Here is a 22,426-nt window from a genome sequence, read left to right on the forward strand (position 1 = left end):
TCAATTAAATATAAGTAATGACATATGAATAACCAAAATATAAATGCATCTTCATAAGTAACCGATTAGTTGTAGGCTACTTATGTATGTATGAAAGTAGTTTTGAAATTAGGCGATAGGTCATTTTTCATTTATAGGCTATTCTTTAGGGTGACAGGTTTCTAGGCTGCTGTCATCAAAATGGGTAAAACGTTTAAAACCGTGTCATTTCACACCATGTATGTGTGAAACCACAGGGCTAGACTTAATGGAACCTGTCATAAAGCTATTGGCTGTGTGGTTGGCAAGAACACCAGGCAGTCGTGATAGTCTCGACCGAGCTGCATCATACTCAATCAGACCAGAGCTCTTAAAAGGGATGGGAGCGACACGAGCATCAGTTGTGAGCTAAGGCGGAGAGCGAGAAAAAGATAGGTTACTACAGAAAGAGGTTTGGGAAAATAAACGAACCTAAACAATGCAGATTGATACATCTCCCTGTAACATCCTATAATAGAGTCACAAAAATAGTATATTCTTTTTGTCATAAGAAAGCCATGAACGTTACTATGCCGAAGGGATTTTGGTTAGGGGCTGGACCAGAAATACCTCGCAGTTCAATCTTAGCAATAAAATAGCATTTTGACCGTTTTAAAAGTGAGACATTTATTAAATCGACTAAGCTGAGAAACCGATCGGAACAATCTACAAACTATGCACCGAAGATGATCTCCACTAAGCAAAGTCCGGACAATAGTCGCTACCCTCTGCACTACCTGGTGTGGCACAACAAACACCGACAGCTGGAGAAAGAGCTATCAGCCGGCGAGCAGGTGAGTAGCCTAGTCGATAGCCTAATAGTTGGCTTTGGGTGGGTTGGTTGGTTAAGTCTGACAGGATAAAGACGGTAAGGTGTGATGTGCTGCCGTGCTATGGAGAAAACATGCCCCAAATTATTCTCAAGTGATGTTCGAAGCAATTGTCTTAAGGTGTGGAGACATATCGACAAGTTTCTGCCTATTGCCCAACAGTTACAGCGGGGCTGTTCAGAATTCGCTCATCGTTCATTAGTAGGCTTGTGGAGACCCTTCTTTAATTTCTTTTACATCACTTTATACCAATGTAGGAGTGATAGGCCTATGACAATTGTGGTGGCAAAGCAGCAAACACAATTCCTTGCGATGTGTCCTTTGAATAGCCTTTGATGTTTATTCATTCTGAAGGCTATGCTACCTCTGATTTCGCGCATCTATTCTTAACAGTAGCTTACCCACACCCTGCTCATTCAATCATTGTTTGGTAAACGTTGGGTGCCTCGCTGCGGAGTGATAACGTTAGGCCATGTAGGCTGTAGGCTACCTCTGTCATCAGCCTAGTGACAGTTTTAACAAGTCGTGCAATGTAGTGGCATACAGGTTAAATTACAAAGACTTTCCTCTTACGCAGTGACAAAGGAGCACACAATGGGATGCAGCCATGCAAAATCACATCACTTAACCACTCTGTAAGGAGTCTGTCATGCTCAGTAGGCTTCTTAGTCACTACGACAAAAGCTATGCACCTGGATATGTCTTAAAAGAAGCCACATGCAACCCATCGGAGAAGATAACCGAATAAAAAAACTCTACGAGAATGGAGTTATGACACAGACGATCTAGTTTGTGCGAAATATCGCTTTGTGGTAGTAATACTATTCTTCATTGCTGCGTTGCAATGTAATAAGAAATCACTAACTATCAACAACATACATTATTTATTCTCATTATCTGCAGTGTCAGTAAACTGTGCCCTTGTAGGTAATAAGAATGGAGTAAAATAGTCAATAGAATAAAGTAGTTCTGACAAATGTATTAAGCACATCTGTAGCCAAGACGTGAATATTGACAGGTGGTACTTGGATCTCTTGCATGTACTACACGGAAACAGTTTTACACCCCTGCAATTATCTAACCTGGTACAATGCAGTGTTTTTATGTGTGTTTACACATGGTCTGTGACTGTCCAACAGTGTAAGTATATGTCTGCTCTGGTCATACAGACCAAATCTATAAATAGAGTATAATTTCCAAATGTTCCAAATGAGGACAGGCTGTGACACACACCCAAGGAAGAAATTGAGAACTTCAGGTGAGCTTGTGTGATTGGATCTTGTACATCTGAATGTCATTGTTGAGCTCTATATCCGGCAGTACAGTTCTTCTTCACACACTTTTGTTGCACCCTGACCAAAAAAGTGAAACATTCCCTCTCATATCTATCACATTGACTCCTGTGTGCTGTTTTAAGCACTGTGATCTGGGTGATAATTTCCACCCCAACCTTGTTGATTATCGAGCTCCCTCTGCCTTCCTGATTTAAAGGCTGCTGACAGGGTAATCTTCCCCTTCTGTTGGCACAGATATCATACCCTCCCATGATACATGTTTTGGCCTGAGATTCATAGTGGGAATGCTGCAGACCCGTGTCTGTCTGTGGTGGTATATGGCGAAAGACATTTTGGGGGCTTTTTTTGGGGGTGTGGGGGGTCGATACTGTCATGATACTCTCCTCAGGAGTCAGGAGAGAGGCAAAGACTCAAGAAGAGAATGAAAGAGGGGAATATGATGAATAAAGAGAAAGAGAGAGAGAGACGGGGCACAGTGCCATCCAGCTAAGGAAAACAAAGATGCTGCACCAGCATGACAGCATGTGTTCTCGGGATAGGGTGACAATAAAGGGACAGACAAGCACAAATAATGAAACCAAGAGGAGAGGAAGAGCATCAGCAGCAAAAAACGACAGAACAGAATGTGCGGGGGGGGGGGGGGGGGGGGGGTGTACAAGAGTGGAATGGAGCTTGTTTTTGCCGTTTGCTCTGAAAGTGTCATAAAACAACAGTACAGGTACTCAGGACAGCTGAAAACATGGAAGGTAAAAGAGGAAGCAGCGAGGTGGGGAAAAAACAGAAGGGAATGGAAAGAATGAGTGATGAAAGTGTATCTTTCCTACCCCCCAGGCATAGGCATACACCCATGATCAACAGCCAAGCCTGAGCCAGTCCCAGAAATGATTGTGCAGGATGCCTGGGAATGCTGCTCCAACGTGAGAGAAATGGTTAGGCACAGAGAGTGGTGTTTTAATGTGAAGTCAGCACTACTGAGTCATGTGACATCATCTCTGTGGGGGGTGGAAGAGTGCGAGGGGAGGCTTCCTCTCCTCCATATTTCACCAGGCATCTCTCGCAGACCCCTACCGCTTTTTTTCCACACTTGATTGTTGTTGCTGTTCTCCGAGTTTTCAACTCTTTCGTTCACCATCCACTCTGGTGTAAGTTTGTGTGCTACGTGCCCCCACCCACCCTGCAAAACTGCTCCCAGAACTCATCTCTTCACTTCCATTGCCAGTGAAACTCAATACTAATTCTAGCTGAGCTGCTTCACTAGGGCTGGGGATGAGGGGCGGGTGGTGGTGATGTGGGTAGGGATGTAGTTTACATGAGGAAGCTTTTATCTGTGTGTGAGTGGCTATAATACACAGTAAGTGTTTCCAAGACTGGAAAAAACATCTCTTACCAAATACTGCATTAGAATGTGGGAAGCAGAAGATATCTCAAGACCATACAATCTCATTATAGCAAGAATTTATCAATAGATGACCATATGAAGAGGCCAACTGTGGGAAATGGGTTCTGTTTAATGCTTCATGGAACACACGGCACAAAAGCATCATGCATTAACAATAATCGGGAATAGGCAGCTGAGGAGTACAACTTCCTCAGAGCTTCAGTTCCTGTACTTTGCATGAGTATCTGTTTCATAGGTCTCACTAGGTTCCCCCATTTAAATTTGTTTATGCAAACCCTCTCTGGCCTCATGTATGGAGCTAAGAAGTCTGGACAATGCTCTGGGTTGACCCATGTCGTGTGGTTTGATGGAATTCGTTGTTGGCTCATTCGTAGGGTAACTTCCGTAGGAACTGTCTTATCTTCTCGCAGCAGCTGTAATGGAATGTTATTGGTCAGAGACTTAGAACACTGATACTGTCATAGAATACTGTATCAACAGCATGGACAGCAAGTCAGATGGATAGTGATGCAGTCTAGTTTTCAAAGGATGTATGTTGCTGTATTAAACCATATTGTCATAATGAGCCCCTCAACGTCTTGATTGCTGCAGAACAGAATTTTCATAGCTTTTTATTACTATTTTTTGTGTGGATTTTTTAGGGTACTAGGGTAGAAGTGTTTTTTCCAGCAGGGCAATGCTCCATGCCACACAGCCAGGCCAGTAAAGGTGTGGATGGAGTACCACCAGATCAGGACCCTGTCATGGCCAGCCCAATTTCGAGACCTGAATCCCATAAAAAACCTCTGAAATGTGATCAAGAGGAAGATGGATGGTCACAAGCCATGAAAAGAAGCCGAGCTGCTTGAATTCCCGCGCCAGGAGTAGCATAAAGTCACCCAACGGCAATGTGAAAGACTGGTGGAGAGCATGCCAAGACACATGAAAGTTGTGATTTTAAATCAAGGTTATTCCACCAAATATTGATTTCTGAACTCTTCCTAAGTTAAAGCAGTAGTATTGTGTAGTTTAAAAATTAATATGAGCTTGTTTTCTTTGCATTATTCGAGATCTGAAGACACTGCATCTTTTTTGCTATTTTGACCAATTGTCATTTTTCTGCAAATAAATGATCTAAATGACAATATTTTTATTTGAAATTTGGTAGGAATGTTGCCAGTAGGTTATAGAATAAAACAAAAATGTACATTTTACTTTAACACATAACAATAAATAGTAAAACCAGAGAAACTGATCATTTTGAAGTGGTCTCTTAATTTTTTCCGCGGCTGTATATAAATGCGGGCCCAGAGGCTTTAGATAGCCATGCTTATGAAACAACCTGGACAGCCTTACAGAAGTGTTCCCCTAAACGTTTGGAACTGGGCTTTCTGGACACCAGTCAGTCACCACAGCACAACCAATGGGCTGGTAGAGCTCGAGGAGGGCGGGGATGATGGAGCACTGGTGTTTTTGGGTAGAGCTAGCTTGGTTAGCAGGCCTTGCACATTGAAACTTTTAGAAAGGTGTCCTCTCTCCTGTGGCTCCCCTGAGCTCACACCTTGTCATGCCACCACTCAGAACATGGCAAGCCGCTCCAATCCCAAGACTCTGTTAGTCCGTAAGAATATATATATATTCCAAGTCAATCTGAGTCTGAGAATTATTTATGGGTGTGTCGAAATCATTTTCTGCAAGGCTTTGGACGAAGTGTTTGTTATTTATTCTTGCCGCACTATAAAAGACACTCTTATGAACATGTTTTTAGCTCAGAAGGCAGTATATACCTGTTATTTAACGCCATGCTTTGTCCTAAGAGGTTGCTCACACACCACACACACACACACATACATACACATATGTGCACGGATAATCTTCCTTCGCCCCCACACACGCACAGTTTTGGCTCTCAATGAAAGATTGATGCTGGCTTAAGTAGCTGCCAAAGCACATTAGCTGAGGCACAGAGAGTGCAGGCCTGCCCAGATGCTACAGACAGGGATGACTATCAATAATGCAGCTTCCAACTAAGAAAGCCACTGAGACTGGAAACCAAGGCGGGGAAGGACTGTGGAGGCGGGAAGAGGGGCGACATAAAGACCCCCAAGGTGTCTGAAGAGGAGAGACCCCTAGTGGGCTGGAACATGCTTATGGGTTGTGTACATTGGTCATGGCACGTGTTGGTAAGAATAGCCTTTTTCACATGACTGTACATGTATGTCACTTGTTTTGACAGTCTTGTAACCAGCCCTTATTATTTATGGTTGCAGCAAGCCCCTCATATTTCAGTAACATCCTTAAAATGCCTTCCTTGACATTGGGCACGGTCTCTGCGCATTTTCAGCATTTCATTTTGGGGATGGTATTATATTTTGCCTAATGTGCATACAGTGTATTGATTTGCCTGTGGCTTTTGTCCATGTCTGCATTTTGGACCTTTTATCCAGCAAACCTCATGCTGGAGTATAGTACATAGATGCGTCGCTGTCTGTTCATGAGACCCAGGGACAAGGGACCCTGTCTGAGTTTGTCACTGGTATATGAATAGGAGTTATTTGGGTCACTGGAAGGGCAGCTTGTGTCAGTTTGATGCTTCCTGGACTACTGGTCCTCCTCCCGTCTCAGGCTTCTGTCTCCCCAATCCCCTGAGCAGCTCTTCCCACTCATCATGCCACCCCCCTAACTCATGACAACTGTCCAGTTTCTCAGTACCTGTGGGGCTTACTGGGTGGCATGTTTAGCCGTCCTGTACCCTGTCAGCGTCCCTCAGCTCTCATCTCTCTTTTGACACTCCACTCGTGCCCTGCTTGCTTTCTGGATGTTCCAGTCCGCCCCCAGCCTCCTCTTTGGCTGTGCGTGTGTGCCAGACTGTTTTCTTTCTCCAGAGTCAGCCCGCAGCCAGGCTGAGAGCCCCACAGGGCAGCCACGAGGGCCATCACTCAGGGCAGACTACTTCTGCTGCTGCTGTTCAGGCTGAAGCTGTCGCTCTGCCCCCTCAACCACGGCAGGCGCCCAGCCCTCCTCCTCCTCTCTCTTCCTCGTCCGTTGCTATAGTAATCTTCCTCCACTCACACCCACCAGCTCCACACCCCCCACCCCTCCCACCCTCACCTTTTCCTCACCTCCTCTTACCTCCCTCTGAGAATTGCGATGTTTTTCTGGCGCTGTTTGGCCGCTGGGAGCGAGAGCCCCAGTTGCGGGCGGCCGGGCGGGCTCCAGGCTGCTGGCGTGGCTAACGAGGCTGCTTCATTAGCGTGGCTGGGGCCAGGAGGTGGGGGGGGAGAGCGGGGAGGAGAGCAGAGGCTCCACGTGGGAGGGTGGCTTGTTCCAGTGCACAACAACACTCCAGCTGCTGTTAGAACTTAGCCTGCATTTGCACTGTGTTTGAGATGCCCTGTTTTAAATTGTGTGCGTGTGTGTGTGTGTGTGTGTGTGTGTGTGTGTGTGTGTGTGTGTGTGTGCGTTTGTTTGTTTGCCGTGTGAGTGTGTGCATGTGAGTGTCCGTGTGCATTTGTGTGTTTGTATCTGTGTTGTGTGTTGCTATCTGGGGATGGTGGTAGTAGGTAAGAACACCAGTAATGCAATTCTGTTCATGGTACATTATGTTCATGTGTGTCGGACATGCGTATATGCATCACTGGTATCATTGCCGATATGTAAAAATCAAACAACCACAACAAACCAAACAAGAAGCAATATTTGTTTTCGTTTTTTTTATCAGATTAACCAGCTTGAAAATTGTGACTGACTCCTATTGAGTTCTTGTCTGAGAGGATGTCAGACTTGAAGCCTGTGGCTGAGGCCTTGCCAACTTCAGTAGCAGAAGCTGTCACACCTCTCAACTACAAGTCGCTGTGGGTGACTAAGTACAATTGCCACATCACTTTTTACAGGGTCAGTAGAGCACTGTCCTACATGCAGTGGCAGGAAAGATCACACAGCTGCTAGTGGTCTGTTTATTACAGAGAGCAATTTTGGTTTACTGTTGCTTAGATCAGATGTGCATCAAGTTATCATCAGAGCCATAGTCAGGAATGTAAACTGGTACGTTTGACACATTTCATTGTACCTATTGTTACAATTATAGCGGTTGCTATGAGAACACTAGCAGTTGGATGTTTAGAAGTTTAGATGTTTAGAACTTAATTCTGTTTCCTTTTATTCAATAATAATAACTGACAATGAATTTGTCCAGAACACTCCACAAGACTCAATTTCTTTTTGAATGCTGCTCAAAGCATTACTTAATGGAGTATTTCATCTAAGTTTTACAAAGCTGGAAAAAGGAAAGACTCCTAGGAGAGACATGCCTCTGGGACTGTCCTTTGGTCTGTTGCGAGCATGGAACGTTTTAATAAGGTGCTGTTGTTTTAACTAATGAGGAAACTAGTGAAAGGGTGGGTGCCATTGAATGGCAGTAATTCTGTATATGCAAAGCACACAGACAGGAGGGAATGGAGGTTGGCAAAATTGCTAAAGTCACTTACAACAGCCCTGAAGGCTAGCTTTGGCCTCCGACGAAGACTTATCAACCATTGGAAAGTTGGGCAAAAAAGGCTTTCTGAAAAAGGTTAAATTCAGTCTACAGTGACTAGTAGATTCACTCCGAAATGTTTTCAAAGAGCCGCTTCTTTCCTCTAAAAAAACATTCCACTGTCAACTTTGTCCCTTCGAGTTGCTCTCTGTAAATAAACATCTGCTGTTCCCATGCTGATTAAGTCTGCTGCTGTTCTCTCAGCTACGCGTTGTCATTATAATGGACGCCGTGGCCTTATTAACAATAATGACCTTGGTTCCTGTCAGATATTATAAACAGGGAGATCAGTCAATGACAGAAGGCCCTCTCTGTACAATGTAATATATTTACTGATATGAGGGAGAGAGGGAGGGAGAGGGAGGGGGGATGAGTGTGTATGTGTGTGGACCATGAATGATTATCTTTCTACTCTATGCAGTACAGTCACAAAGTGAGTTGTGTAAGCATTAGTGTGAGATGTAAAAATGATGTATATGTTACGACCCTTGACAACAGGTATCAGTCATGTTCGTAGGTTGGTTTGGACCGTTTTAGTTTTTAGAGTGACTGCTGGGAAAATTCACTGACTGAATCAAAGTATGTACAAAGCATTACACAGTGGTACTCATTTATTCAGGTAGGGCATTATAAATGTAAATGAACCTGTTTTATAGCTTTGCAAACCATTAATGTGAAAAGCTTGGCAAAAGGATGCTTGGCACTATAGAGGTGTCGGCTAGAGTAAATAGCATGCTAGTCAGAGATGTGCCAAATTAGAATGATGTCAGGAGAATAAACACACAACAGCCGCCACCTTAGAAGTGGGTAGGGAACAAAACAAACCAACTTTATAACTCTCTATGTTCACCCCATGTCATGAGTTAGGGATACCACACAAAACAGTAGGCTTGTCACAGGGAAAACTTGCCATAACTCGCTATAACAACCTAGCCAAGCCTAGCAAGTGGACTGCTGCCAGTGGGGACTCCTGTGAGGAAGTGAATGACCTGGAATCACAGTCACCTGAAAGAGATGTGTGAAACCCTGAGAGCCGCAGATATGATGCCAGCTGATGAGTGCATAGTCTCTCCGTACCCAGGTCACCAGTCACCACAAGGGGACAAACTTAATGAAGAACATTGCAAGCTTTTCCCTGTAAGCTGTATATTGAGCCATTGGCCATCTAGAGTAAACAAAATAGAATTAGTGTTTGATTTGTTATTAATAGAAAGACTTTAATGCCATCTGAGGATGTCCAAAGAGAACAGGAATTGTTATCTTACAATAAGCCAGCCACAGGCAGCTTTTAGTGCACCACAGACCTCGCAGACTGACTGTAGATCAGCCATTAGCCGCCCACATACAGGTCAGTGGCTATTACAGAGGCACATCTCATGCCAGCTCCAGGCTCTGAGTTGAGTGTGGTAGGCCACGGACCCAAAATGTTTCTGTTTTCTTGGGATGCAATTTTTTGCAGTTGTTTAGTTAGATATTTTTTCATATGTAAATCACCTGTTGTTATTGATGTCATTGGGGGATTTGAAAGATTTTTGAACACTAAATTTGTCTTTGAATCAGTTCCTCACAGTGATACAGTATGCAATGAAACAATATGTCTTTCTAAGTATGTGCTGGGAAAAACAACATGCGGCATGTTATGTGACAGCTTACCGCTTATACACTTGTCAGTCATGTGTTTTGCTCCATTTTACGTGTTAATGGTTTCTGAAATATTATCTAAAAATATCCAAAAATCCATAATTTGTTTATATACCTGGAAAACAAATGTCGACTGCAATCAGGTACTCACTAAAATTCACACCCATTCAGTGAAATAATTCATTTATAGCATACATCCCTGAGTGTCTGTGCTAGCAAATACAAGAGGACCCTCACACTTCTGTTGACTCAAACTTCAGGATTTTTTTATATTATTTTACAACTTTTCTTTGGTCCAGATTTGACCAGGCACAAGTAAGGATTGAAATTGGTCTAGTATTGAGTTAGTTCTCTGACGTAGCACCCAATTCAGTGCCTGTAGTCAATTGGCATACCGTGTGGTGCTGGGGTGGGCACTCAAAGGAGAGCACCGCCCTTTCGATGATTGACCTCAGGCACTCAATTGGGTACAATGTCAGAGACCAGAGGAAGAAAGAGACTGTACAAACAGTCATTTTCTACAGTTTCTTTGCAGTTATTGAAGTAAACAGACACAGCAGGTGTGTCTCTGAAGGGATCCTTTCTATGTTGCCAGACCCTCAATAACCTGAATAGCCTGTTAGTGGCAAAAACAAGCAGTTTACTTTGACTCGGATGCTTGCTCCTTAGGATTCCATTGTATAGCCATTTTTGCTAGTTTTAGCCTTCTAATTTGATACTGGACTGATTACAATCACTAATAATCCCTCGTACAAATTTTACATTACATAACTGCGTCAGCTTAGAAAACAAATATAGGTGTATGTGGGTGTAAATTCTAATATAATTTAAATTGGGTAAGAGAGAAAAGGTCTTTATTTAGAAGCAGACCAAATCCTTTTGTTATGGTTTCTTTGGCATTAGAATTGAGTGGTGTTTGAAAAATAGGTTATTGGCAAACCTCCAAAACACAAGGCCCTGAATAAAAACATTAAAGCCCTTGCTGTGTCTGAAGTTATAAGCAGCAGATGGATTTTTAGATGCACATCTGAACTATATGGTATCTATTTCCACTGTAACTGTCACTCTGAGGCAGAACTAGGTTGAGGGAGTGTGAGAGGATGGAATGGAGAGGATAAAAAACTCTGCTCCATAACTCCAACAACTCAACCAGCTTCTCCCTGGCATACGAGGGTTGGTCCATGGTGTGGTACACTGCACTGTATCACCCACAGTATGCAGAGATACAGAGTGTGCTGCTTATTGTGCCTGCATTCTCTGGCTGTCAGTCATGTGAGTGTGAAGGTTTAATTAGCGCCTATCATTTCTCTCTTCTCTTTCTCTCTCTCTCTCTCTCACACACACAGACACAGACACAGACACAGACACAGACACAGACACAGACACAGACACAGACACAGACACAGACACAGACACAGACACAGACACAGACACAGACACAGACACAGACACAGACACAGACACAGACACAGACACAGACACAGACACACAAACTAGCACGCATGCTCCGAATGCCAGCTGTGCTCTACATGTGCGGTGAATGTGAAATATTCCCATTGTTTCTCCTGTCCTCCTCGTGTGACTCCAGGTGGATGTGGAAACTCTGGACCCTCGGGGGCGGACTCCCCTGCACCTGGCCGTCACGCTGGGACACCTGGAGTGCGCCCGGGCCCTCCTGCTGCGCGGAGCCGACGTCAGCAAAGAGAACAGAAACGGCTGGACAGGTAACCATGGCCATGGTGTTGAGACACAGACGCCCAGAAACAGCCACGGGTTTATATGAGCTGCTATTTAATGGAACATCAACCTGTTACACAATGCAAAGGAGTTTATGTGGAATTCAGCTCTAGTGTTGATTGGCCCAGTTTTGTTTTGTTATTGTGCTGTGTTGTAGTTAGCTGTGTTGTAGTTAGCTGAGCCTGTTGATATTGGAGACTTGGACTGTGCAGAAACAGTCATACATTAATCGTCTGTCTATATGGCAATCTATATGGAAACTGTAACAGCAAAACAAATTGGTGGTATAGTCTTGAAACCCAATCCCATTACTCCATGTATGAAGGTCATGTGGCCACCCTAGTGCTGGATGCTGGATGCTTAAAGGGTAGAAGAGCAAACGAAGGACCTCTCCTCTCTTCTCCTCTCCTCTCTTCCCCTCACCTCTCCTCTCTTCCCCTCACCTCTCCTCTCTTCCCCTCACCTCTCCTCTCCTCCCCTCTCCTCTCCTCTCCTCTCCTCTCCTCTCCTATCCTCTCCTATCCTCTCTTCTCCTCTCTTCCCCTCTCCTCCCCTCTCTCCTCTCCTCTCGTTTCCCCTCTCCTCTGCAGTGCTCCAGGAGGCTATCAGCACGAGAGACCAAGAGCTGGTGCGTTTGGTCCTGTGTTACCGTGACTTCCAGCGCACGGCCAAGCGGCTGGCCGGGATCCCCCTCCTGCTAGAGAGACTCCGTCAGGTAGTGAGCCATCTCATGAAATATGAAAGAAATTGCACTGTGTTAAAAGAGCAGGTTGTGCTGTACCTGTGAGAAAGGAGGGCCCTCTGGGGCGACATATCTGCTGCTGTGTGGAGCTACTCGTGATGAAGTGTCTCTCTCCTGAATGAATATCCCGTTAGGAGTGTGTGACTTTAGAAATGTTCAGCCATATTACCATAATGGCTGGAGCCAAACTGATTGAGTTTGGTCCTGGTCCCCCCCCTGTGCTGTCTGTGTCCACCTGTGCTGTCTGTGTCCACCTGTGCTGTCTGTCTTCACCTGTGCTGTCTGTGTCCACCTGTGCTATCTGTGTCCACCTGTGCTGTCTGTCTCCACCTGTGCTGTCTGTGTCCACCTGTGCTGTCTGTCTTCACCTGTGCTGTCTGTGTCCACCTGTGCTGTCTGTCTTCACCTGTGCTGTCTGTCTTCACCTGTGCTGTCTGTCTCCACCTGTGCTATCTGTGTCCACCTGTGCTGTCTGTCTCCACCTGTGCTGTCTGTGTCCACCTGTGCTGTCTGTGTCCACCTGTGCTGTCTGTCTTCACCTGTGCTGTCTGTGTCCACCTGTGCTGTCTGTGTCCACCTGTGCTGTCTGTCTCCACCTGTGCTGTCTGTGTCCACCTGTGCTGTCTGTCTCCACCTGTGCTGTCTGTGTCCACCTGTGCTGTCTGTCTTCACCTGTGCTGTCTGTCTTCACCTGTGCTGTCTGTCTCCACCTGTGCTATCTGTGTCCACCTGTGCTGTCTGTCTCCACCTGTGCTGTCTGTGTCCACCTGTGCTGTCTGTCTCCACCTGTGCTGTCTGTCTCCACCTGTGCTGTCTGTCTCCACCTGTGCTGTCTGTGTCCACCTGTGTCTCTCTCTCTCCCGCTCTCTTTCTATCTCTCTCACTCTCTCTCTCCCTCTCTCTTTATCTCTTTTAGCCTCTCACACCCTCTCCCCCCTCTCTCTCCATCTCTCTCACCTCTCTCTCTCTCTCGCTCTTTCAGCCTCTTACTCTGTCTCTCACATCCTCTCTCTCACACCCTCTCTCTCTCTCTTTCTCTCTCACTCTGTCTCTGTCTCCCTCTCTGGCCACGCTGTGGCTGTATTATTAATGTCCCCTCTGGCCTGCCGTCCATCCATCACTGTCCACCAGTTCCTCTGCGTCTCCCATTCAAATGGCCTCGGCCCCCATAATTCCCCATTAACTCCCACTCTTTCCTGTTTGCCCTTATCTTCTGGCCTCCCTCTTCCCTCCCTCTTCTCCTCCTCCTCCTCTTCCTCTTCCTCTTCTCTCTCTCTGTCTTTCTCTCTGGAATACTCTCAGGCTCAGGATTTTTATGTCGAAATGAAATGGGAGTTTACAAGCTGGGGTACGTAAAAAACAATGAGAACCCTCCTCTGTATTAAATTTCATGGGACATTTCTAACTCTTTATGAGATTGGTAGGAGTGATTTTTCTCTCTCTCCCTCCCTCTCTCCCCATCTTTTCCCCACTTTTCCTCTCTCAGTTCCTCTGGTGTCTCGTATCTGCCCGAGCGACACATACCGTGTGTGGAAGAGTGGTCAGTGTCTGCGGGTGGACACCACCCTCATGGGCTTCGAGCAGATGACCTGGCAAAGGGGAAACCGCAGCTTCATCTTCCGTGGCCAAGGTGTAGTCCTCATCCTCATCCTCGAACCCCTAACACCCTCGACTCTAGCATCACTGCTTACTCAAATACTGCATTTATGGAAAAACATAGCACACACAGCAAGAAGAGAGTGGAGAAAATAGAAAGGGAAAAATGCCAGTAGCTGTGGAGAAGATGATAGTTGCCAACTAAACAAAATTGGGGTGGCTTGCCACACGCAGGGATGGGAAAAACTAGACTAGAGATGGAGTTTGATTAACACTGAGTGCACTTGACGCTGTCCGAGTTGATTAAACACCGACAAACTTGCTGTGATTGATGAACGCCCTTGAGATGCCTCCTCCTCCTCCTCCTCCTCCTCCTCCTCTACTCTTTCCCTTCCTCCCTCCTTATCTCTGCTGTCATCCCTCAGACTCCAGTGCCATGGTGATGGAAGTGGACCACGACCGGCAGCTGGTGTTCTGCGAGACGCTGTCCATGGAGTCGCTGGCGTCGCCGTCCTCACGGCGGGCCAGCGGAGCCCTGGGGCTGATGGGACTGGGCCCGCTCCAGCCCACCGAGGAGCAAGTGGCCGCCCGCCTCTCCGCCCCCGTGGTCACCACCCAGCTGGACGCACGCAACGTCTCCTTCGAGAGGTCAGAAGCATCTGGAGGATATTCATGTGCTTATTTATGTCAAATGTAGTCTCCTGGTAAAGAGAGGGAACAGCGATTGTTCTTTAAAGAGAGAAAGATGGTCAAAAAGTATTGACAAAAGATTATTTGTAGCTCTGAAGGGTCTCTCACAGATGGAAGCTGGGTACATAAAATTACATAAAATTGTAAACAAAAAAAGATCCTTCCATTAAGGGGTTTTAAGTAGAACCTTTAGTTCTGTGAAGATGAGCAGAGCAATTCCACTGGGTGTTAGTGTGGGTGCTGTTTTTATTCTGTTTTGAATTTCAGTCAAATGCTTTTGATTTATTTTTGTAATCACAGTCAGTTTGGAGCTGTCTGAGATTCAGCATCTGAGAACTGATGAGGGCAAGAGCCGGTCGTGAGAGGGTATAGATCTGATGAGGGATGTGAGAGGGTATAGATCTGATGAGGGCTGTGAGAGGGTAGAGATCTGATGAGGGATGTGAGAGGGTATAGATCTGATGAGGGATGTGAGAGGGTAGAGATCTGATGAGGGATGTGAGAGGGTATAGATCTGATGAGGGATGTGAGAGGGTATAGATCTGATGAGGGATGTGAGAGGGTAGAGATCTGATGAGGGTCGTGAGAGGGTAGAGATCTGATGAGGGGCGTGAGAGGGTATAGATCTGATGAGGGATGTGAGAGGGTATAGAACTGATGAGGGATGTGAGAGGGTATAGATCTGATGAGGGATGTGAGAGGGTATAGATCTGATGAGGGATGTGAGAGGGTATAGATCTGATGAGGGATGTGAGAGGGTATAGAACTGATGAGGGATGTGAGAGGGTAGAGATCTGATGAGGGATGTGAGAGGGTATAGATCTGATGAGGGTCGTGAGAGGGTATAGATCTGATGAGGGATGTGAGAGGGTATAGAACTGATGAGGGATGTGAGAGGGTATAGAACTGATGAGGGATGTGAGAGGGTATAGATCTGATGAGGGATGTGAGAGGGTATAGATCTGATGAGGGATGTGAGAGGGTATAGATCTGATGAGGGATGTGAGAGGGTATAGAACTGATGAGGGATGTGAGAGGGTAGAGATCTGATGAGGGATGTGAGAGGGTATAGATCTGATGAGGGATGTGAGAGGGTATAGATCTGATGAGGGATGTGAGAGGGTATAGATCTGATGAGGGATGTGAGAGGGTATAGATCTGATGAGGGATGTGAGAGGGTATAGATCTGATGAGGGTCGTGAGAGGGTATAGATCTGATGAGGGATGTGAGAGGGTATAGAACTGATGAGGGATGTGAGAGGGTATAGAACTGATGAGGGATGTGAGAGGGTATAGATCTGATGAGGGATGTGAGAGGGTATAGATCTGATGAGGGATGTGAGAGGGTATAGATCTGATGAGGGATGTGAGAGGGTATAGATCTGATGAGGGATGTGAGAGGGTATAGATCTGATGAGGGATGTGAGAGGGTATAGATCTGATGAGGGATGTGAGAGGGTATAGATCTGATGAGGGATGTGAGAGGGTATAGATCTGATGAGGGATGTGAGAGGGTATAGATCTGATGAGGGATGTGAGAGGGTATAGATCTGATGAGGGATGTGAGAGGGTATAGATCTGATGAGGGATGTGAGAGGGTATAGATCTGATGAGGGTCGTGAGAGGGTAGAGATCTGATGAGGGATGTGAGAGGGTAGAGATCTGATGAGGGATGTGAGAGGGTATAGATCTGATGAGGGATGTGAGAGGGTAGAGATCTGATGAGGGTCGTGAGAGGGTAGAGATCTGATGAGGGATGTGAGAGGGTATAGATCTGATGAGGGGCGTGAGAGGGTAGAGATCTGATGAGGGATGTGAGAGGGTAGAGATCTGATGAGGGTCGTGAGCCGGTCGTGAGAGGGAGGGGCACTGATGAGGAGAGATGCCGGCTACGGATATTAAATCGTTTTAGCCGACGCCAAACATCCCTTGCAAATGATTGTATTATTTGCATACATCCAAGCGGTGCCAGGGTTAGGTGCCAGTAATAGACATCTCCCTCTTGGCTGAGGTGTAGGTAGTGCCAATCTCAAACCCTGCTGTGCCAACACCTTCCCCTGTGTGTGTGGCACCCTCCTCAGGAACAAGGCGGGCATCCTGGGCTGGCGCACAGACAAGACTGAGTTGGTGAGCGGGTACGAGTCGAAGGTATGGGACATCCACCCAGATGTGTGTGTGTGTGTGTGTGTGTGTGTGTGTGTGTGTGTGTGTGTGTGTGTGTGTGTGTGTGTGTGTGTGTGTGTGTGTGTGTGTGTGTGTGTGTGTGTGTGTGTGTGTGTGTGCTCTCACACTCTCCCTTTGATGTGACTGCCATGAGCAGGGAGTGGATGGTGCAGTGCAAGTGATAAAAGCAGCACAACGTGTAGTCGTGATCAAATACCAGTTCTGTAGATCAAAGGATCTCCTATATACGTGAAATAAATCAAATATTGTTAAGTAGGACTAAAAAACAACAAACAACTCAGTCAGTGGCTGATACATATGCAATTTGTGACATCCTTGTTCTTTAAGTGAGACAGGTAGAAATATAAGAGATTTGAGCTGTCATAGTATGGTTCTACATTTCACTTTAATAGCTCTGTAGCCTGACCTGAGCAGCTGGCCAGAACCCTGAAGGGAACCTTAGCTTTGGCTCCCAGTGCCATCGCTCCTAACACCCATCACTCACACAGGAGGAGAGGGGGAGGAGTGACTGACAGGTGGAATAATAGCTTTTCTCTCCTGCATGGTGACATCACCTACTCTTAAAGAAGTAGTGCGCTGTCATGAGAGACTGCTGCATTATTCAGACACAGCAGTGCCATGATCTCATCTCATTTACTCAGAGGAGATGCTGGCCTTTCGCGTGTGTGTGTGTGTGTGTGTGTGTGTGTGTGTGTGTGTGTGTGTGCGTGTGTGTGTCAGGTCTATGCAGCTTCCAATGTGGAGCTGATCACCCGGACCCGAACAGACCACCTCAGCGAACAGCACAAAGCCAAACCCAAAGGTACACACTGCAGTCCTCCTACAAACACACACACACACATTTCCATTCTAAACACAAAAACAAAATTAAGTCTAATTTCCCTCCTGCTCCCCTCTCACTGTACACTGCCTGATGTAATGATATGATTGTTTTGTGAGCATTTGCTGCTCTATGTCCAGTTTATGGGCAATTAGGAACAGGCTGGACTGCCTTCTCAGTGTGCCCTCGTTTGCTGAGGCTGTTTCAGCAGTGGTAAAAGAACGGTGGGACCATATGCGCATAAATGGCTGCCCCCTTGAAGGCTCTGCCTTAGCTGGCGAGCCAAATGCTTTCTCTCCGACTCTGTCGGATAGCTTCCCAGCAGCACCAACCAATGGCCCCAGGCAAACATTGCAGTCATTTGTGAAGTCTCTCTCTCTCTATTTCCATTTCTCTCAGTCACTAACTCTCTCTCTCTCTCTCTCTCTCTCTCTCTCTCTCTCTCTGTCTCTTCTAGTGTCACTCTCTCAGTTTCCATCTCTCTCTCTGTCTTGGCTTGCCAGGCAGTTTTCTTTCTGTTGTAGTCAGTCCCTCATGGATTGTCCCCTCAAAGCCCTGTTTGCTTTTTGTTAGATCCACATAAAGCCAGTCCCTCCCTGTCTAGAGGCAGAGGATTATTAGAGGCTGAGGGAACAGCCTAGTGCCTGCGGGTCTGGTCAAAACTGAACCGTGTGTGTGGGTGTGTGTGTGTGTGTGTTTCCCCTCCAGTGACGTCTTCTCTCCGCCCCCCAGGCAGTAAGACGCCTCTGCAGTCGTTCCTGGGCATCGCGGAGCAGCACGTGGGTCCCAACAACGGGGTGAGCGGACCCGTCCCGACCCGTCTCGTCCCATTTTGCCTCCAGCCTCGTTTCACCGCTGCTTAATGTGCTCGTTAAAGCCAGTGAATCACCGCTCGTTCTCCCCACTGTCAATACTTATGTGATTCAGACTAGACAGAACAAACAAATACCCCAGCCGCCCCCGTCACCACCACTCTCTTTGGCCGGCGTCCATTTAAAGTATTGATGGGTGCTTTTATGTGAATTGTTTGTACTGTCCCCGCAGCAGACGCTGGTGACCCAGATGTCCTGCTCCATGACCAACCCCACGGCGCTGACGGCGGAGGAGTACTTCAGTCCCAGCCTGCCCCTGGGCCAGAGGGACATCGGACACCCCTGCCATCTCACCACTAAGACACAGAGGTGAGAGGCTGGACATGTGGCAGCCGTCACCACATCCGTCCATTACTACTTCACGGGCATCCATGAACTGTGCTTTGCAAGGAGACAACAGCAACTGTTTGTGTTTGTCGGTGTCGGTGTCGGTGTCGGTGTTTGTGTGTGTGTGTGTGTGTGTGTGTGTTTGTGTGTGTGTGTGTGTGATCTGTACATTTGCCTCCAGGTTTAAAGCCAAGCTGTGGCTCTGTGAGTCCCATCCTCTGTCCCTGGATGACCAGGTGGCGCCCATCATCGACCTGATGGCCATCTCTAACACCCTCTTCGCCAAGCTGAGGGACTTCATCACCCTCCGCCTGCCTCCTGGCTTCCCCGTAAAGATTGGTGAGAATCTAGTCAGAGTATGAGAAGTGTGAACTTCTGTGTGTGTGTGTGTGTGTGTGTTCTTTCTGTATTTGTGTCTGTGTGTTCACACCATGGCCCTTGATTGCGTCTACTGATGTTTTTCGAGTGTGTTGTGTGAACGTGGGTGTGTGTGTGTGTTTTAGAGGATGTTGCAAAGAAACGTCTTTCTCTCTCCATCTCCTCTTTCCAGAGATCCCCATCTACCACATCCTGAACGCGCGCATCACCTTCGGGAACCTGAACGGCTGTGAGGAGGCGGCGGTGTTGGGCGGGGCCGAGGGGGAGGCCGAGAGCCCGAAGGACGGCCTCAGGACAGAGACGCCGTCCCCCGGGAGTGACTGCTCCAGCGTCTCCAGCTCCAGCTCCAGCAGTGAGCGCCCTCCTCCATGCTCATCACTGGCTTTTGGTGATTAGTTGTAGTTCTTTAGCAAGAGCATAGAGCTATAGAACTACAACTTATCACCAACAACACCGCTGTGCTTAATACTTAAGACTTAATCCGGATGCTCTCAGATGTCATCGTCTGAATGAGCGTGTTGACCTCCCATCTGATGGCCTCAGTTGGTTCTTGTGTTGTTAAGAAAGGCAAAGTGCATCTGTTAAATACCAGTTATCAAGAAACTAAAACAACTAAAGTGGAGTGCATTAAACTGTGCTCAGCAGTAACTTCCTATCCGTCATCCCTGTGGTCAAATGATTCATGTCACACATCACTGGAAGGCAAGACAACAAGCTGACAATGCTGCCCCTCATTGTAATGAATGTATGTGTTTATGTGTGTGTTTTATCTCAGCCTCGTGTCGTGGCGGAGAGATTTCCCCGTGTGTGTTTGAGGCCCCCCCAGGCTACACGGTGCTGGGAGGGAACCTGAGGGAGAACATGCGCGAGGAGGAGGAGGACCTGCTCCAGTTTGCCATCCAGCAGAGCCTGCTCGAGGCCGGATCCGAGTTCGACCAGGTCAGCACCACTCACACAGCAGCACACTCCTAACCCTAACCATATGAGCAGGTCAGCACCTCTCTGCACACAGCAGCACACTCCTAACCCTAACCATATGAGCAGGTCAGCACCTCTCTGCACACAGCAGCACACTCCTAACCCTAACCATATGAGCAGGTCAGCACCTCTCTGCACACAGCAGCACACTCCTAACCCTAACCATATGAGCAGGTCAGCACCTCTCTGCACACAGCAGCACACTCCTAACCCTAACCATATGAGCAGGTCAGCACCTCTCTGCACACAGCAGCACACTCCTAACCCTAACCATATGAGCAGGTCAGCACCTCTCTGCACACAGCAGCACACTCCTAACCCTAACCATATGAGCAGGTCAGCACCTCTCTGCACACAGCAGCACACTCCTAACCCTAACCATATGAGCAGGTCAGCACCTCTCTGCACACAGCAGCACACTCCTAACCCTAACCATATGAGCAGGTCAGCACCTCTCTGCACACAGCAGCACACTCCTAACCCTAACCATATGAGCAGGTCAGCACCTCTCTGCACACAGCAGCACACTCCTTACCCTAACCATATGAGCAGGTCAGCACCTCTCTGCACACAGCAGGCCGCCTCAGCACATGCATTATGTTTTTTACATTATGTTCAGTTTGTACATGTGTTTACATAGTGAGGGTTCTACTCATCACTGTGACCTGCTCATATGGTTGGAGGGTTAGGAGTGTTGTCTTCCAGTGCACAACCCACAGTAGCCTGCCAGTCTTGTACGGTTCAAATCTGGGTCTATAGCATATGGTAAGGGCGGATTGCTCCAATCTGGGTCTATAGCATATGGTCCTTGGGTTGCTCCCATCTTCAGTCTGTGATGAGAGGCAAGTGCTCCTACTGAGAAGCCTGATAACCATGGCCAGCAGTGCTGTGGCAAGCACTCCTTGGAGGGTTGTGCTGTGTGGTTTAGTAGTCCGCAGCTCGGAGTGGATCGCCTCTGTTCTATTCAAACAAAAATCAATGGCAGTCGATGTGTAATCTGAGTGCCTCAGGCAAAGCTCCATAAATCTGCTCAGAGTGAAGTGATGAATCTCTCCGTTTCTCTCCCTCTCGCCCTTCCTCTGCCTCTCCCTCCCTCTGCCTCTCCCTCGCTCCCTCCCTCCCCTCTCTCAGGTGACCATCTGGGAGGCTTTGACAAACAGCAAGCCCGGCACGCACCAGCTCTCCTGCGACCCCGGCCGTGTGGAAAGGTCCGCAGTCAGTACCTCTCTCCCTGAATTGACTCTGCGGTCCCGACTCCCCCGCACACACGGCAGGAAGGGCACATCCTGCATGCACTCCACACGATGTAACTATTGACACTGACGGGCCCCCTGGACCAGTACTGGTTCTGCCCACTCCCCGTACCGCAAACTCCACATTTACCACTGTACTGGCACTCCAGTCCAGCTCTCTCTCTCTCTCTCTCTCTCGCTCTCACTGTCTCTCTCTCTCTCTGTCTCTCTCTCTCTCTCTCTCTCTCTCTCTCTCTCTCTCTCTCTCTCTCTCTCTCTCTCGCTCTCACTGTCTCTCTCTCTCTCTTCCACTGTACTGGCACTCCAGTCCAGCTCTCTCTCTCTCGCTCTCTCTGTCTCTCTCTCTCTCTCTCTCTCTCTGTCTCTCTCTCTCTCTCTCTCGCTCTCACTGTCTCTCTCTCTCTCTCTGTCTCTCTCTCTCTCTCTCTCTCGCTCTCACTGTCTCTCTCTCTCTTCCACTGTACTGGCACTCCAGTCCAGCTCTCTCTCTCTCTCTCTCTCTCTCTCTCTCTCTCGCTCTCTCTGTCTCTCTCTCTCTTCCACTGTGCGCTCTCTGTGTGCTCTTCCTGCAACCTGCACACACACTCTCAGTAGCTTCAGTACGGTTAGCCCTCAGCCTCAGCCTCTAGAGAGGGATGGAATTCCCTGATGTTGGTCTTCAAAAACCTGTCCATGATTTTGCAGTCACTTTCAAATCCTGCTGCGCATCTCAGCTTTCTGCTGTGAGATCTGGGTTGGAAATGTCTCGTTGTCTCTCTCTTCCCTCTCTGCATATCTTCCTCTCTGTCCCTTCATACTCTATCCTCCCTTTCCCCTGGCCCACTCTCTCTTTCTTCCATCTCAATTTGTGTGTGTGTGTGTGTGTCTCTCTCTCTCTCTCTCTCTCTCTCTCTCTCTCTCTCTCTCTCTCTCTCTCTCGCTCTCTGTCTGTATCTCTCTGGTCCGCAGGACGCCCCAGCACCATCCCTGTGCCCAGGCCAGCCCTCGCTGCACCACGCCCTGTAAGCCGTCCTCCCACAGCATGTCTCATGACGAGCAGCTGCAGCTGGCCATGGAGCTGTCGGCCCACGAGCAGCAGGAGGCCCGGCTCCGCCAGCGGCAGGAAGAGGAGGAGCTTCAGCGCATCATCCAGCTGTCACTCATGGAGAAGTGA

At 47.6% G+C, this 22,426-nt stretch overlaps 1 protein-coding gene across 1 annotated transcript; it reads left to right on the plus strand.

Moving 5' to 3' along the window:
* Positions 1-704: 704 nt before the first annotated feature.
* ankrd13b (ankyrin repeat domain 13B) lies at positions 705-22,426 on the plus strand (the record flags this gene model as incomplete). Its single annotated transcript, XM_080845166.1, has 15 exons — positions 705-812; positions 11,285-11,420; positions 12,024-12,148; positions 13,478-13,523; positions 13,662-13,805; positions 14,197-14,419; positions 16,543-16,609; positions 17,366-17,447; positions 18,198-18,262; positions 18,510-18,646; positions 18,846-19,003; positions 19,215-19,394; positions 19,818-19,981; positions 21,152-21,228; positions 22,222-22,426. 15 exons carry the CDS (start codon positions 705-707, stop codon positions 22,424-22,426), a joined length of 1,917 nt encoding a protein of 638 aa, XP_080701292.1.

Source organism: Sprattus sprattus (assembly GCF_963457725.1).
Source record: "Sprattus sprattus genome assembly, chromosome: 9".
NCBI classification, from domain to species: Eukaryota; Metazoa; Chordata; class Actinopteri; order Clupeiformes; family Clupeidae; genus Sprattus; species Sprattus sprattus.